The sequence below is a fragment of the Carcharhinus amblyrhynchos genome, chromosome 3, assembly GCF_965287045.1.
Source record: "Carcharhinus amblyrhynchos chromosome 3, sCarAmb.v2.hapA, whole genome shotgun sequence".
NCBI lineage: Eukaryota > Metazoa > Chordata > Chondrichthyes > Carcharhiniformes > Carcharhinidae > Carcharhinus > Carcharhinus amblyrhynchos.
Window position 1 is genome coordinate 134,414,579 of NC_137326.1, and position 17,396 is coordinate 134,431,974.

A 17,396-nucleotide genomic window follows, 5' to 3' on the forward strand; every position below is an offset into this window, starting at 1 on the left:
CCGTTAAAAAGTTGTTGAACTCAATGTTGAGCCCAGTAGGCTATAACATGCCGATTTCCTTCCCCACTGGACGCCCCACTCCCTCTGATCAAGTCCCCCTCTCACCCCTGGTGACTGTGCTCCCAATCACAGGGCTCCACTCATACTCCACCAACACCACACCCCCATCCTCTCAGACTGGACTTTCGTCTCCCATTCGAACATCCCACTCCACAGAAGCCTGTCCCGACTCCCGCCCGTCCACACCTTACTCCCCCCAACACCACCCCTCTCCCCTCCCCCTCCCGTAGTTTGGACGGTCGATTTCGCCTTTGAACACTGTCTGCAGTTCCGGCCAGTTCCTCTTTCTTATTCAGGCAAGTGGCAGGATGCTTCACTTCTCCGAAATTGTATTCTTGACCATCTCAAATTTTAGTTCCTTCACCTGGACTCTAAGCTTCCAGTTATCTCCCCCCCTGCCTCCACCATCCTACCTCTTTGTGCTTCATTAAGACGTTCTTTAAAATCTATAGTTATGTCGGAGAAATCTTAGTGTTGGAGATCACAGAGGCAGGAGGAAAGGCGATGGAGGGAATCGAAACAAAGGATGTGAATTTTAAAACCTGGAATTCCAGCGAGCAGGAGGTTAGGAGTGTGAAGCCAAATTGGGGTATTGTTAATTTTTGGAGGCCTCAGATTTACAGAGGGTATAGCGTGGGAGACCAGCCAGAAATGCATTGAGACAGCCATGTGCCGAGTCAACAAAGTACAGATGAAGTTTCAGCAGCCGATGAGCTGAATCCCTGCCAGAGCGGAGCATTACTACAGATGCAAAGAAATGGTTTTAGTGGTGAGGGGGATGTTCATCTGTCTGTCTAAGAAAACCAGTGCTGTAAGTAATCTGGTTAAACTCGCAATTGAGAAAGGGCTGGATGGAATCAGTGACGATGGACCGAGTTTGCGGCAGGGATCAATAAAGATACCTATGGCCATCCTGATATTTTGTTGGAGTAAATGCCTGCTTAGCCAGAATTACTGCTGACAATGGGACGCGCGATTGTGTCTGTTTGTGTGTGCTTGTATGTACTTGATATGAGGTCTGAAGGACAAATTTGGTAAACAACGTCCGATGCCTACACTGCCAGATTCCAGGACTCAGGTTCTTGCCTTCTGCCAGGAACAACACGTGACTTTGATCAGAAACGGATTTTAATCTAATTGACCTTCGACCTCACAATTCGAACCAGAGAACCATTGAAAAGAAACAGCAGAAAATGAGGCCATTCAGCCCATCTTGTCCATTTCAGATCCAGAACAACGGGCTGCCCTTTTTAACCCCCTCTTCTTGCACCTGGCCCGTAGCCCTGTAGCTTATAGCGCTTAGATGCAGATCCAGGTACTTTTAAAAAGAGTTTATTGTCTCTGTCTCCATCAACAAGCCGGGCAGTAGATCCTAGACACTCAGCACCCTTTGCGCAAAAACTTCTTCCTCCTGTGTGTCTTCCATCTACTGCCACTTACCTTGAATCTATGTTCCCTGGTTCTAAAATTTTCCTGCAAGCTAAACTATTTTATGCTGTTCACGCCATCTCTCCCCCTAATAATTTTGAACATTCTATCAAGTCATCAATCAGCCTTTTCTTCCCAGGGAAAATAATCCCAAACTGTCCAATCGCCAATCTCACCCCGTAGCTACACTTTTCTGGCCCTGGCAACCTTCTTGCAAACGTCTTCTGCACTCTCTCCCGAACAATTAAGTCTTTCCTGTGATACGGAGACGAGAACGACACACAATACTCCAGTTGTGGCCTTACATATTTCAGAACGTAGTTTTAATATAAGACTCAATTTTAAGTTGGTTTAACTTTGAGATAACACGGATCCTGATATTCTCTAAACATTTGAACGTTACATCTGACGATGATCATCCACATCATATAGCTTTTTGTACATTCTCCGTGCATTGCGCTTTTCAGTCGGGTGTGGATTATTCTCGAATGGCCTTGAGAGTTTGCCTATTTGTAATAGAAGTGAATTTTTCTCTCTGTGGAATTGACTAAGCACTCCGCACACCGGAGTAGACGGTACACTATGTAATACTTCGGGACCTCCTGCATGACCTCAGCGGTAAGCCTTAATTTGCTGCTAGGAGCTTTGGGATGTCTGGAGGCTATAAAAAGTAGCTATATAAGTTGGAACTCTTTCCTTACGTCTCAGCGATAGCTTCCTTGAAATAAGGCAATGGTTCTGTTTCTGGTTTTCATTTTGCTAGTTGTGTTTGCCAAGAGGGAAACACATGGAATGGTCTGTACCCGTAGATCGGAAGATAATCTCCTCAGCATATCTGAGGATGGTGATATTATCCTGGGCGGAATATTTAAGGTACATCGAGATGCGAATCAGGAGGTGCCTTCATTCACCATAACTCCGACAGACAGCGAGTGCGGAAGGTGGGTCTAACTGCAGCCGCGGGCAGAAAAACTTTAATTATCCTAAAAAAGGACAATGAAAGATTTTAATTTCATATTTTCGCTTGTTTGAAATACAATGTTATGGTTTCGGGAACGCATTTTAAAACGTTTTCATTTTTCTATGGATGTCCTATAATGGGCATCCATAGAAAACTTTCAGATGCTTTGTATCGGCCAATGGCTTCCACAGAATGATTATCCTTCAATTATTGAATGTAACATTATGCATTGACCCAGACTGAATAATTTGTATTTATCATATTTTCTATTTGTTACTGAGTGTTTCTATCCTCACAAATTTCTAACGGTAAATGTAATGCACGGAGGGAACGTTATATCATCACCTCGTGGGGACTGAATGCAACAGTTGTGTGCGGCAGCCGTGATATACTGGAACCATTTAAACAATTTAACAAGTTTACCGATGAATACAACTATAAGAACGATTTCTAAAATATATTTAGGGTACAGTTGCTATGGAACCAAATGTGTGTTCAATATTATGGAATTCTGAATCTCAGTGTCCTCAATGTCACTGAATAGAAATATCAAATGTCCTTTTCACACTGTGCAACTACCTATAGGAGTGGCAGCTGAGCTATTGAGTTGCATTGGGATTAAAAACAAATGCGGGCGGGTGCATTGACGATGGTGCATTTCCTTCTCTTCCCGCTTTATCTTACGGAAAATTCAAACTTAGCTCAATAAAATGTTAGAAAATGGATCTACTGGGAAATAAAATACTGTTGCAGCTGCAGTGTGTATGGACCACATGAATGACACGGCGGCGAACAGCTGATTGTCAAATTTATAGCTGCCCACAGATATTCTGCGCACTTTTCCACGCTAGTCTGCGATATTCGCAGATATAGTTCAGATGGCGCCCTCTACTGAGAATCTAAGATGTACGTGAATAGGAAAAAAAGCAGCGAATCTTTCCAACTGATCCCATCGAGACAAGCGGGGTCTCAATCAGAAAGGGTAAATTAGGGCGTATAATTCGTAAAACCATACAGAGAATTAAAGAAAAGGAAACGGCTTGGATTAGGGAAGAAATGAATGGGACAGAAATGAAAAGTGTATTTTCCTTCTTGAAAATCCCCAATAATAATTTATATCTGAAGGAATGTAGCTCCACGTTTGTAAAATATAAACCAACCATTTCTGACTTGTCCTGTGGATATCTCGCTGCTAAGTGCCGGGGCATCACACTCTATAACCATTTGACTGTCAAGTCTTCTGGTCTGAAAGGACAGGGTACCGAGGGCAAGGCTTTCCACATTGCCTGCTAAACTACCCCGTTGTAAGCATGGAAATTGCTTTTCGACTTATTCCATTATAATTGTAGGTGACATGAACCTCGGCATTATTCTTTGTGCAGAATCTGGGCACTGCCTTGAACTTCAGTGTAAAGTAAAGTTTATTCACTCGTCACAAGTAGTTGACATTAACATTGCAATGAAGTTAATGTGACAATCCCCGAGTCGCCACACTCAGGTGCCTGTTCGGGTTCACTGAAGAATAATTTAGCGTGGCAATCCACCTAACGTGCACATCTTTGGACTGTGGGAGGAAACGAGAGCACGTGGAGGAAACCCACGCAGACACGATGAGAATGTGCAAACTCCACACAAACAGTGATCCAGGCCGGGAATCGAAGCAGGGTCCCTGGCGCTGTGATGCAACAGTGGGAACCGTGGTGCCACCATGCGACCCCAGTGTCAAGAAGTAGAACCTTCACGTGTGTAATAATATTCGGGAAATTAGCTGTACATTAACCTGAATTCCTGTTGTTGTGTTTATTAAATATAATCACTTGTCTAATTTGCTTAGTCTGAGAATCTAAATAGAAACCTTGTAGAATTTTAATTGAAGAGTCAAGATCATTCAAGTTATATTTTTTACTGTAATCCAAAAATGTCTACATACGTATCGATACGTGCTCAGTTGCAAATACAGACATTCGTTTACCGTGATGATATAGAATTTCACAACTTCTGTGATTGCCGTTACTTGTTTTAGAAGAAAAAGCACTTGTGCTATTTACGGATTGAATACTTTTTCTATTTGCTGAGGTTTGATAGAATATATTGCGTCTTAATTATATTATGCGACAAGCGATTGAATTATGATTTGATTATCTTTACCGTATTTTGTTTAACTTTTCCACAGTTTTCAACTGTCAAACTTTCGGTTAATGCAGACCATGCTATTTGCTATTGAAGAAATAAACCAGAACAAAGCTCTACTTCAGAATTTCACACTGGGATATAAAATCTACGATGACTGCTCGTCCTCCGCCATTGCGACAAAAGCAGCGCTCTCTTTGGTCAACGGAGAACAAGAACTAATTAGTTACCCTCAATGTAAAGGTTCCTCCAATGTCGCAGCTATTATAGGTTGTGATATGTCCTCATCCTCCATTGCAACTGCAAGGGCAATTGGTTCCTTTGGAATTCCGATGGTAACATGTAAATACATTCATTTAACTAGTTTTAAGTATCCTCCGTTAGTTTAGTCAGTGCTGGAAGGTTAATCACGGTAGGAGAGTGCTATTACCTCACAGGGTCTTGAGTTCGATTCCTGGCTTGGATCACTGTATGTGCGGAGTGTGTACGTTCTCCCTGTGTCTGTGTGGGTTCTTCCGGGTGCTCCGGTTTCTTCCCGCAGTGGGAAGGATGGTTAATGCATTGGCTGCGTTAAATTCTCCCTTAGTGAAAGCACTGCTTTCTGGACCAGCATTTTTACTACCCATCCCTAATTGCCCTTGATAAGGTGATGGCGAATTTAGTTTCGGAACTGCTGCAGTCCATGCGCTGTAGGTACAGCCACAGCGCTGTGAGGAGGGAATAACGACAATAGATCCAAGGACATTGCAGGAACAGCGGCAGAATTCCGAGTCACACAAGTGGTTGAACATCGAACATAGAACATTACAGTGCAGTACAGCCCCTTCAGCCCTCAATGTTGCGCCGACCTATGAAAAACAATCTAAAGTCCATCTAACCTACACTATTCCAATATCACCCATATGTTTATCCAATGACCATTTAAATGCTCTTAATGTTGGCGAGTCCACTACTGTAGTAGGCAGGGCATTCCACGCCCTTACTACTCTCTGAGTAAAGAACCTACCTCTGACATCTGTCCTATATCTATCACCCCCAAACTTAAAGCTATGTCCCCTTGTGCTAGCCATCACTATCCGAGGAAAAAGGCTCTCACCGTCCACCCTATCTAATTCTGGTTGGGTGGGAACTTGCGTCTAATGGCGGTTCCTTGCATCAGCTTCATTTGTTTTTCCTGGTGGTAGAGGTTATGTATTAGAAAGGTACTGTTGCAGGAATCTTCGAGAGCTGCTGCAACTTTTAGATGGTGCACGCTGCTGAAATTGTGCCTCGGTGGTGAAGGGAGTGGATGACTTAGAATCCCCACAGTTCAGAAAGAGGCCATTCGGCCAATCGAGTCTGCACCGACCACAATCCCACCCAGGCCCTATCCCCGTATCCCTACATATTTACCCACTAATCCCTCTAACCTATGCATCGCAGGATACTAAGAGCAATTTTAGCTTGGCCAATCAACCTAACCCGCACATCTTTGGATTGTGGGAGGAAACCAGAGCACCCAGAGGAAACCCACGCGCACACGAGGAGAACGTGCAAACTCCATACAGATAGTGACCCAAGCCGGGAATCGAACCCAGGTCCCTGGAGCTGTGAAGCAGCAGTGCTAACCACTGTGCTACCGTGCCGCCCATCTGAAGATTTAAAGTTAGAAGATTATTTATCAGTTTAAAGTTTAGTTTTTAGTGTCACTAATTAGTGAAGGTGATAAATGGGACGCAAGTCAAGTTGGGATGCTTTGTCCTGGATGGTGTCCAGCTTCCTCGACTCTGGAGCTGCACGAATCCAGGCAAATTGAGAGGGTTCCATCACATTCCAGACAGGTTTTAGGGAGACAGGAGATGAGTTTCGCGCAACAGAATTTCCAGTACCTCTTGCTCCTGTAGCCACGGTAAATATTTAGATAGTTCAATTCAGCTGATGGCGAATGGCAAACTCCAGGATACTGTTTCTATACAAATACCAAATGATTCACACCAGAAATGTTACCAAATCATGCTAATTACAAATGATATTTGAAAATATTGTCAATACATGTTTTCATATGTTCAAACTTTTTATATACAGATTAGTTATTTCTCCACCTGCTCCTGCCTCAGTGATAAACAGGAATACCCCACCTTTTTTAGAACGATACCAAATGATGACTATCAGACCAAAATTCTCGCTGAACTCGTGAAAACGTTCGGTTGGAATTGGATCGGGACCGTTAGGAGCAACACCGATTACGGGAATTTTGGAATGCGAACATTTATTGAAGAGGCCGAGAAACTTGGGGTTTGTATCGCGTACTCTGAAGTGTTTTATCGGACGGATCCTGCAGAAAAAATCACCAGAATAGTCCATGTGATCAAACAGGCGACTACACCCGTGTTGATCGGATTCCTACATCCTCGAGAAGTGCGACTTTTACTGAAGGAATTTTCGCGTCAAAACGTAAGCGGGATCCAGTGGATTGGAAGCGAGGGGTGGGTTACTGAAGAGTTGGTTTCACCCGAAGAAAGGGCACGATTTCTGGTTGGGACAATTGGTTTGGCCACCCCTAGGACAGAAATACCCGGACTCAGAGATTATCTTCTTAACATTCATCCTTCGAGGTTCCCTGATAATATTTTCGTGAAGAAATTTTGGGAAGCTGCATTCATGTGTTCGTTCAAGACCGAGAATGAGACAGGGCAAACTGATTCAGCGCTTCCCGTGCGGCAATGTACAGGGAAGGAGCGGCTGGAAGAAATACAAACAGCGTATCTGCCGGCGATAATGGACGGAAGTTCCTACATTGTGTACAAAGCTGTCTACGCGGTGGCGCATGCTCTGGACGACATGCTATCTTGCAAAGAAGGCAATGGACCCTTTGTGAATAATACATGCGCTCAAATTTCCAATTTTCAACCCTGGCAGGTATGGACATATTATTTGGCACAACCTTTCCGAGATTAAGTCCATCTATATAACGTAGACCAATATTAACATGTTTTTAAACAAAGAACAGAAATGTTTATTCATTAGTGTCACAAGTAGGGTTACATTAACACTGCAATGAAGGTACTGTGAAAATCCCGTAGTCGCCACCCTCAGGCGCCTGTTCAGTACACTGATGGAGAATTCAGCATGGCCAATTCATCCTGGCCGTAAGGGGGTTGCTTGAATTGTTCATTGCTGCATTTCCAGCCTTTCGGTTTGAGTTAATGTATGTGGATTTTTATTGCACATGTTCACATACAGCTTAGCCATGTTGCATCTAAAGATTTATATGGTTTCCGCTATTCTATTTCCAGCTGCTCCATTACCTACATTCAGTAAATTTCACAGATCGAACTGGGAGAATGGTGTACTTTGATGAAAATGGTGATCCAGTCCCGGCGTATGAAATGATTAATTTGCAACTGACTTTGAAGGGAACAGTTGAAGTTGTGAACATTGGATATTATGATGGTACAGCTCCTTTCGGACAAGAAATTAACTTGAATATAGGTGATATTATGTGGAGCGGCGGTAACAATCAGGTATGTTCCTTCTGATGGCCATTCACGTGTTATGGTATAAATATGAGCTTTAGGCCCATTGCATTGAAATATGTGTGTTTCATTAATGCCTTGATTTTGATGGCAGTGACAAGATTGGTATTTATTGCCTACCTTTCTTTTCCTGCTTTAATATAAATGAATAACTTTCGAAGCCATTTCAGAAGCAGTTTTCTGCCTTTTCTTTTTCCTATCCACCCTTGACCCCACATCATTTTGGCGTTACTTCTTTGTTTTGACATAACTGCATGCAAAAGAAGTCATAAGAACGTTACTGTTATTTCTTTCCATCTGTTAACTTTCCAATGTTTGCACATTGGCCGTTGCTTGCTAGTGTGGGTGGGACGGGACCAGTCGTAGTAGTTATGAACAATACACAATAGTCTTATCCAATTAAATAATCAGAGTTATCAATAATAACTACAATGGTGATTTTGAAAGTAATTCTGCAACTCCATTGAATGAAAGTGTTGATGCAAATTATCCCAATCGGCCAAGGATCTCCACCCTAAAGCTTCCTTCTCCCCCACATACACTAATTATCTACATGCCCTCGCTGAACTCTGCTGATTCTAATCAATGCTTACAGCAAACATTTCTTCAATAACAAAATGGATCGTTGTCTCTTGCCAACAGTGTCTCAATGTTGGAGGATTGGAGATCACTGAAAGGTGATGATTTTATAATTTAGTCGAAAACCTCATCTGTATCTATTTTCCTTTTACACTTTAGTCTTCCTCGAATGAACAACTGATTGGTCAATTCATCAGTATGTACATTAAATTGCCCTTCACAACAAGTGAAGATTGAATAGACTGGGCCTGTACTCGTTAGAGTTTAGAAGGCTGAGGGGGATCTTATAGAGACTTACAAGGTAATGAAAGGGCTAGATATGGTGGAGGTGGAGAGATTCTTCCCGCTTAGAAAGGATAGCAGAACGAGAGGGCACAGCCTCAAAATAAGGGGGGGGGGGGGGGGGGTGCAGTTTAGAAGGGAGTTGAGGAGGAACTTCTTCACTCAAAGGGTGATGAATCTCAGGAATTCTCTGCCCATTGAAGTGGTGGAGGCTACCTCGCTGAATATATTTAAGTCACGAGTAGATGGATTTCTGATAGACAAGGGAATGAAGGGTTATGGGGATAAAGCGGGAAAGTGGAACTGATCCACTTCAGATCAGCCATGATCTTATTGAATGGCGGGGCAGGCTCGAGGGGCTAGATGGCCTACTCCTGCTCCTATCTCTTACGTTCTTATGTTCTTAAGTACCATGCAAAAGAAAATGTCTGAGGTTTGGCCAAAAATCGCTCTTTAGAAAAAGAAAAGTGATTCCACTATTCCAGTGAAATAAACACCTGGACATGTTTAAGTGGATTTTTCTTTTTGCAAAATACATATGACGGCCGAGAAATATTAGTTTCACTCCCTCTCCACAGATGCAGTCCGACCAGCTGAGATTTTCCAGCATTTTCTTTTTTTGGATCAGATTCCAGCATTGCTTTTTTTTAATTCATTCGTGGGACTTGGGCGTCGCTGGCTGGCCAGCATTGATTGCCCATTCCTTAATTGTCCTTGGAGGGCAATTGAGAGTCAACCATGTTGCCGTGGCTCTGGAGCTACATGTAAGTCACACTGGGTAAGGATGGCAGGTTCCCTCCCTTTAAGGACATTAATGAACCAGGTGGGTTATTATGACAATGGTTTCAGAAGATTCTTAATTCCAGGTATTTTTTATTGAATACAAATTCCACCTTCTGTGGTGGCAGGATTCGAACCAGCGTCCTTGAGAACATTAGCTGAGCTTCTGGATTAATGATCTAACGATAATACCAGGAGGCCATCACCTCCCCAGTATTTTGGGGCGTGTTCGAAGTATTTTGTTTTTATTTAAAGTTTAAACGTTTAAAGTTTATTTATTAGTCACAAGTTAAGGACAGTTAACACTGCACTGACGTTACTATGAAATTCCCCCAGTCGTCACATTCCGGCGCCTGTTCGGGTCAATGCACCTAACCAGCCCGTCTTTCAAAATGTGGGAGGAAACCGATGCAGACACGGGGAGAACGCGCAAACTTCACACAGATAGTGACTCGAGCCAGGAATTGAACCTGGATCCCTGACGCTATGAAGCAGCAGTATTAAGAACATAAAAACATAAGAAATAGGAGCAGGAGTAGGCCATCAAGCCCTTCGAGCCTGCCCCGCCATTCAATAAGATCATGGCTGATCTGAAGTGGATCAGTTCCACTTTCCCGCTTTCTCCCCATAACCCTTAATTCCCTTGTCTGTCAAAAACCTACCTACCCGTGACTTAAATATATTCAATATATTAGTCACTGTGTTACCGTGCACCACCCTCCCCCACCAGCGCCCCCCCCCCAACATTAGTTGTGTTTGTGCATTTCTGACACAAATTCAAAGCTGAATGAAAATGGATACAAAATATCCTGTCTTCTTAAACAGCGAATCGATAATCTAAAAACAATTCTTAGGTTGCTTGATTTCTAACTAGCAGCATACATTGTGCTCAGTTGCTTGCATCAGTAAATAAGGAGAAAGTCAATGGTTTCACGAGGGTGAGAAGAGCTTTATTAGAATTATAGTAGGAATGAGGGGCATCTATTATTTGGAGAAATTAGAAAAGCTGTACTTTCTTCTTCGAGTTGAAAATGAGGAGGCTTGATAGAGATTACCAAAATCATAAGGGGCTTGCAAAGGACAAGTGACAAGTGTTCAAGTGACAAGTATCGCTTATAAGCTAACAGATATTTGAGATGAAATATCAGCAAAATGCTGAGGATGCCGGAATTTGAAAGTCAAAACGGATTAAACCCGCGGCAGGTTTCAGCTGCCTCGGTGGAGAGAGAAACTGAGTTAACGTTTCCAGTCCGCAAGTCTTCTCAGTTTTGAAGTGACGTTTCAAAGAGGCTACATTGGTGGGAAAACACAACGAGTTGTGATCAACATTGCACTGTTTCCTTGCACATTGTCAACCTATCCATCAAACAGCATCGCCCATCTGCGTCCCGTGTCTTATTATCTAAGTAAGTCAAACAAAAACATAAAATGCTGGAAAATCTCAGCGGGTCTCACAGCAAAACTGGAGAGAGAACTGAAACAACGTTTCGAGTCTGGGTGGCTCTTCATCAGACTGGCACTGCCTGAAATGATAGGGGAAAGAGATTCACCAGTTAGTTTTCATAAAACAAATTTCATCAGTTACTTGAAGGGAAGGAAATATAAACCCAGGGGAAAAGTGGAGAAGGAATAATCTGTGAAAAAGCGAGCGCATTCACCATGAGCCAAGTGCTCCTTCTGTTCTTTGATCCTAGGTGACGGTAGAAGTAAACATTCTTTCTGTTCCTTCAGATCCCACGTGCCGTTTGCTCAGAACCGTGTCCTCCCGGAACAAGAAAGGTCAACCGGAAAGGACAACCGATTTGCTGTTTTGACTGTGCAGAATGCGCCGATGGTGAGATTAGCAACACCACAGGTCTGTGCAAATCTGTTTAGCTTACATTCCCAATATCTTTGATCACAAGTAACGTTCGCGTTTAAAAAAAATACATACTTTGTTCTTTCAGATTCCGCAGATTGCATGACGTGCCCTTTGGAATACTGGTCCAATCAACTGAAAGATCGGTGTGTTCTCAAGAAGGTCGAATTTCTTTCCTTTGGCGAGATTCTGGGATTTGTGTTAGTCACACTTGCTTTAGTGGGAGTCGGTTTTACACTGGCTACAGCTGTGATATTCTTCCAGTATCGAGAAACTCCAATCGTTAGAGCTAACAATTCGGAGCTCAGCTTCCTCCTTCTGTTCGCACTAACGCTTTGCTTCCTGTGCTCACTTACCTTCATTGGAGAGCCAACAAGGTGGTCTTGTATGTTGCGCCGGACTGTGTTTAGTATTGTATTTGTTCTCTCTATTTCTTGTATTTTGGGGAAAACTATCCTTGTTGTGATAGCATTTAAAGCCACTCTTCCCAATAACAACTTGATGAACTGGTTTGGACCTACGCAACAGAGATTAGGAGTGTTCTTCCTTACATTTATTCAAGCTTTAGTTTGTGCGATCTGGTTAAGTGTATCACCTCCCTATCCGTTGAAGAATATGGCCTATTACAGAGACATTATTATTTTGGAATGTGATGTGGGTTCTTTAAAAGCCTTTTATATCGTGTCGTGCTATATTGGTCTTCTGTCCACTGTTTGCTTCGTGCTTGCTTTCCTTGCACGAAAACTTCCGGATAATTTCAACGACGCGAAATATATAACTTTCAGTATGCTGATCTTCTGCGCTGTTTGGATAACCTTTATCCCAGCTTATGTCAGCTCCCCTGGAAAGTACACTGTGGCTGTCGAAGTATTTGCAATCTGGGCATCCAGCTTTGGTTTGCTTGTCTGCATCTTTGCTCCTAAATGTTATATTATCTTACTGAAACCGGAGGCTAACACGAAGAAAAATATGATGGGCAAAGCGACTTCACAATCACTCTGAACCTTTAATTATTTCTCACGTATTGTGTGCGGTCTATTACATCAATGTGAATAATCCTTGCTTAATTAATGTTGCTTGCATTCACTTTCTTTTGTAAAGCGTCTGAGAAATGGATGTACAGAACTCCATATTGTCATTAAAGCTATTCAGTTATGTAGACTGCATTATACAGCACAGGTGTGCAAACCCAAACGTTTGTGGTTACAATATTCCGCTTGCAAGCTATGCATCGACAGCAAACAAATACTCCTGCAGACCTAATGCGGATTTTCGTTCAACTCCGTACAATTACTTGCACAGATAAAAAGAGACGTCGAAACTTTTTACCTTTGACTCTTCAGGACTCTTTGCATGAAGATCAATATGAGGGTCATACTGTACAATAAACCAGTGCTGATTGGTTGGCAACTGGTCTTTGATTAGTAGAGAAGTTGCCATGGCGAATCCCCATCAGTTGATACACCCTCCGTGGCAACGTCACTAGCAATCAAGGACCACTTACGATTTGGTATTTTACAGTTCCCAAGGAGCAATTTAGCATGGCTAATCGACATAATTTGCACATTTTTTTGGACTGTGGGGGGGAAACTGTAGCACCGGTAGGAAACATGTGCACCAACGGACAGAGTGTACAAGCATCCCCCAGTCACCAAAGACTGCTGTGAGGCAGCCATGCAAACCACTGTGCCACAGTAACGCCCCATTTAGCATGGAACCAAATCGGAATTACTCAGCTGTTCGCCCTATGACCATTAAGTCCTAGTTGTTGTTGTTGATGTCCCAACTGGATATGAGACACATTTCAACTTGCCTGCTCTCTTCTGTGCCTGCTTCCTATTTAGAGATACACTCCCTCGGATATATGTTTCGCCGGAAATTATCACAGTGCGCTTAGGAAAACATGAAACCCCTGAATTATTGGAAAGGAGAATTGACAGTTACAATGCACACCCTTGCAACCCTATTGCCCTTTGTCTAATTTTGTTGAAGCAACATCGCCCAAAAGGGGAAGGAGTGTTCCAGCTGGATCTGGAGCTGGCCTTACAGATAGAACCTGCTGCGCAATTCCGTGGAGCCGTAATTTGACCTTGTACCGATAATGGAAAGCGAGACGTATCGGATTCACCCCTTCCCATGTACCCAGCACATTATATATTTTTCCAGAAACAAAATACTGCGGATGCTGGGAATCACAAGTAGAATCAGAAAATGCTCGATAAACACAGCAGATCTAGTAGCGTCTTTGGTCGCCGCACTTACGCAAGGATATTTTGGCCTTGGAGGGAGTGCAGAGGAGGTTTACTAGGCTGATTCCGGAGTTGAGGGGGTTGAACTATGAGGAGAGGCTGAATAAACTAGGTTTGTACTCTTTAGAGTTTAGAAGAATGAGGGGAGATCTCATTGAGACGTATAAGATGTTGAATGGGATGGATAGGATAGAGGTGGAGAGACTCTTCCCGCTCAGAAAGGACAGTAGGACTGGAGGGCACAGCCTCCGGATAAAGGGGGGGCGGTTTAGAACGGAGTTGAGGAGGAACTTCTTCACTCAAAGGGTGGTGAATCTCTGGAATTCTCTGCCCGTTGAAGTGGTGGAGGCTGCCTCGCTCAATATTTTTAAGACGCGGGTTGATAGGTTTTTGATAGGCAAGGGGATTAAGGGTTATGGGGAGAGGGCGGGAAAGTGGAACTGAGCCACGACAGATCAGCCATGATCTTATTGAATGGCGGGGCAGGCTCGAGGGGCTAGATGGCCTACTCCTGCTCCTGTTTCTTATGTTCTTATGAAACAGAGTTGTGTTGTGACTCTTCAAATCTGAAGGGGAATAGAAATGTAATGAATTATATAGATGCTGAGTTTTCGAGAAGGTGAGGCGGAGTAGAAGGTCAGGGATTGATCGGAACTAAGGAAAGATTGACAAAAATGTATTGGACAGATGACAAAGGGAGTGTTAATGGTGGCATTAAGGACTAAAAAAAGGCCAATATTACATAATGGCAAGATAGCAGAACTTGTAAACAGGGGGACAAAGTCGGTGCTCCATCAAAGCAAAACTGAAGAACAAGTAAGAGATGGCCCTGTGTAGGTGGAGTGGGGCGTGCGCTGTATGGGACATACAAAAAAAAGAAAAAAAGCGGGTCAAATGAAGGGGAATGTTCGCCGTTTAAAAGTTGTTGAACTTAATGTTGAGTCCAGAAGACCAGACATGCCAGACCGGAAGGTTCTGCCAATTTGGCGTGTCCATTTTCCCTCCGAGCGGTAGATAAATTTGCTCTTCTTCTCTGCCCCTGGTTACGCTGTTTACCCTGTATTTAGGGCCTCTTTCCCCACCTGCATCTGATTGACATCCTCCTTTGCTTCTATGTCTTTGTCCCTTTTCACTTCCGCCTTTCTTAATGAAATGAATCTTCCGTTTTCACCCTCCAGCCTGCCACAAACATTTTACCATGGATCCGGGCCAGAATTTCACGACATATTTTTACTGTTCTCCTGTCGTCACTCACCCCTATTGCCCTCCAGTACATTGATGTTTTCTGCTAGGTTATTCCTCATGGAATCACAGATTCACGATGGATCCCGTGTCACTTCACCCTCTCTACCATGAGGGACCTTGTCAACAGCCTTGCTAAAGTCCAGTAGACAACATTCACTGACATGCCGCCATTAATCATCTTTGTTACTTCCTCGAACAACGCAATCAAATTTGTGAGACATGACCTCCACTGCAGGGAGCCATTTGCATCTCGCTAATAAATCCATATTTTTTTCAAATGTGAGTAAACCCTGCCCCGAACAATCCTCTACAAAAACGCCCCTACCATTGATGTAAGGCTCACCAGCCTGCAATGTTCAGGATTATTCCTGTTGCCCTTTTAAAAACAAGGGAACTTCTTTGACTGTGACCTGCCAAGTATTCATCCAGGTCATTTTTTAAGAATGTGACACAACTCTCCTCACAGGGAACGCTTTCCAGACAGTCACCACCCTCACAGTAAAATAGTTTTTCCTAACTTCCCCTCTAAATCCCTTGGCCCTCACCTTGAACCGATGTCCCCTCATGACTGAGACTTCAACTAACGGGAACAGCTGCTCTCTACTCACTCTGTGCATACCCCTCATAATCTTGTACACCCCGATCAGGTCCCCCCTCAGTCTTCTCTGCTGCAACGAAAACAACCCAAGCCTAACCAACTCTCTTCATAACTTCAATGTTCCATCCTAGGCAGCATCCTGGTGAACCTCCTCTATGTCCAATCAGTGCAATCTCAACCTTCCTATAAGGTGGTGACCAGAACTGCACACAATAGTCTGGTTGTCCTATTCAACTCCAACATGACTTCTCTGCTATTGTAATTTAAGTTGCAATCATTGCCTAGTGGAGGAAAAGCATATTCCGTAGTATCCCCCTCATTCCTTCAAATCGAATGCAAAATTCAATCATGTTATAGTTGCTGCTACCTTCTGGGCGACTTCATTATAGGATCAATAATTTGTTCGAACTTTTTGCATAATGCCAGGTCTAGTGTAGCTTGGTTTCTGGTTGCTCCAGAACATGCAGTTCTAAGAATGCATTCAATGAAATCGTAATCTAGGCTACTTTTTCTCACTTGCCTATTGCCCTATGATTATTGCCGTGGCTTTCCGACAAGATCTAGCTATTTCATTCTTCATGCTCCTCCGTCCCATGTCACTCTTGCTGGGGGCCTGTGTGTGACTCCCACAAGTGACCTCCTGCCTTTACTGTCAGGTCACCCATTCTTTTGTGCTAATATCATCATTGACGAACAGAATCACCCCAGATCGCTTTTCCCCACTTCCTCACCATCCTAAATATCATACACCCTTCAATATTCAGGTCCCAGTCCATCTACGCCAGCAGCCATATCTCTCTAATAGTTGTCAAATCATACTTACTTCTATGTGCCCCCTCAGTTGATCTATTTGGTTCCAAATACTATCTAATTCAGATCCAGTGATTTTAATTTTATCCTTTTATTCCTGTATACCTCCAGTCTCATTGGTTGACATGCTGTTAGCTTTGTACTCTCTATCTCTTCCATTCATTGTCTGTTTTCACTCCCAGTGATAATACCTTTCTCTTTTGCCTTTTCTCTGTTCTTTGATTTACTACATCATCCCAGATTGGATCCCTTGCCACCACTATTTCAGTTTAGACGCTCTTTCCTTCACAGTTTATCTGACTCACACATATACGAGTCCTTGCATGATTCAGGTGTAGACCATCACAACAGTGTAGATTCCAATTTCCCCAGTGCTGGTGCCAGTGCCCATGAACCTGAACCCACTTCTCATACACCAGACTTGGAGGCATACGTTCTTTTCTCTAACCTGCTTTGCTCCATAAATGTGGCATGCCGTTTAGATATTAATTTAGAGATTTTGACCTCGATTTTGATATGATTTGATTGATTGATTGTCAGATGTATCAGTATACAGTGGAAAGTACAGTTTCTTGCGCGCTATGCAGACAAAGCATACTGTTCATAGAGAAGGAGGCAGGGGCATGTGCTTCTGTCTAAGCATGTGCACGTGTTCCTGTCTAAGACAATAATCTCTGCCGCAATGTCAACAAAATCTCCCACTCGAACATTCCACCCCACAGAAGCCTGTCCCGACTCCCGTCCGTCCCGACCCTACTCCCATCAACATCCCCCCGCCCCCAACGTAGTTTGGACGGGCGATTTCGCTGTTGAAGACTGCAGTTCCGGCCAGTTCTCTTTCTTATTCAGGCAAATGGCAGGATGCTTCACTTCTCAGAACTTGTATTCTTGACCATCTCAA

At 43.3% G+C, this 17,396-nt stretch overlaps 1 protein-coding gene across 1 annotated transcript; it reads left to right on the forward strand.

Annotated features, from left to right (window-relative positions):
* Nucleotides 1-4,641: 4,641 nt before the first annotated feature.
* LOC145341574 (extracellular calcium-sensing receptor-like) lies at nt 4,642-12,595 on the forward strand. The gene is made up of 5 exons (XM_080186550.1): nt 4,642-4,914; nt 6,644-7,477; nt 7,855-8,082; nt 11,467-11,590; nt 11,682-12,595. Exons 1-5 carry the CDS (start codon nt 4,648-4,650, stop codon nt 12,593-12,595), a joined length of 2,367 nt encoding a protein of 788 aa, XP_080042676.1. The 5' UTR covers nt 4,642-4,647.
* Nucleotides 12,596-17,396: the final 4,801 nt, after the last annotated feature.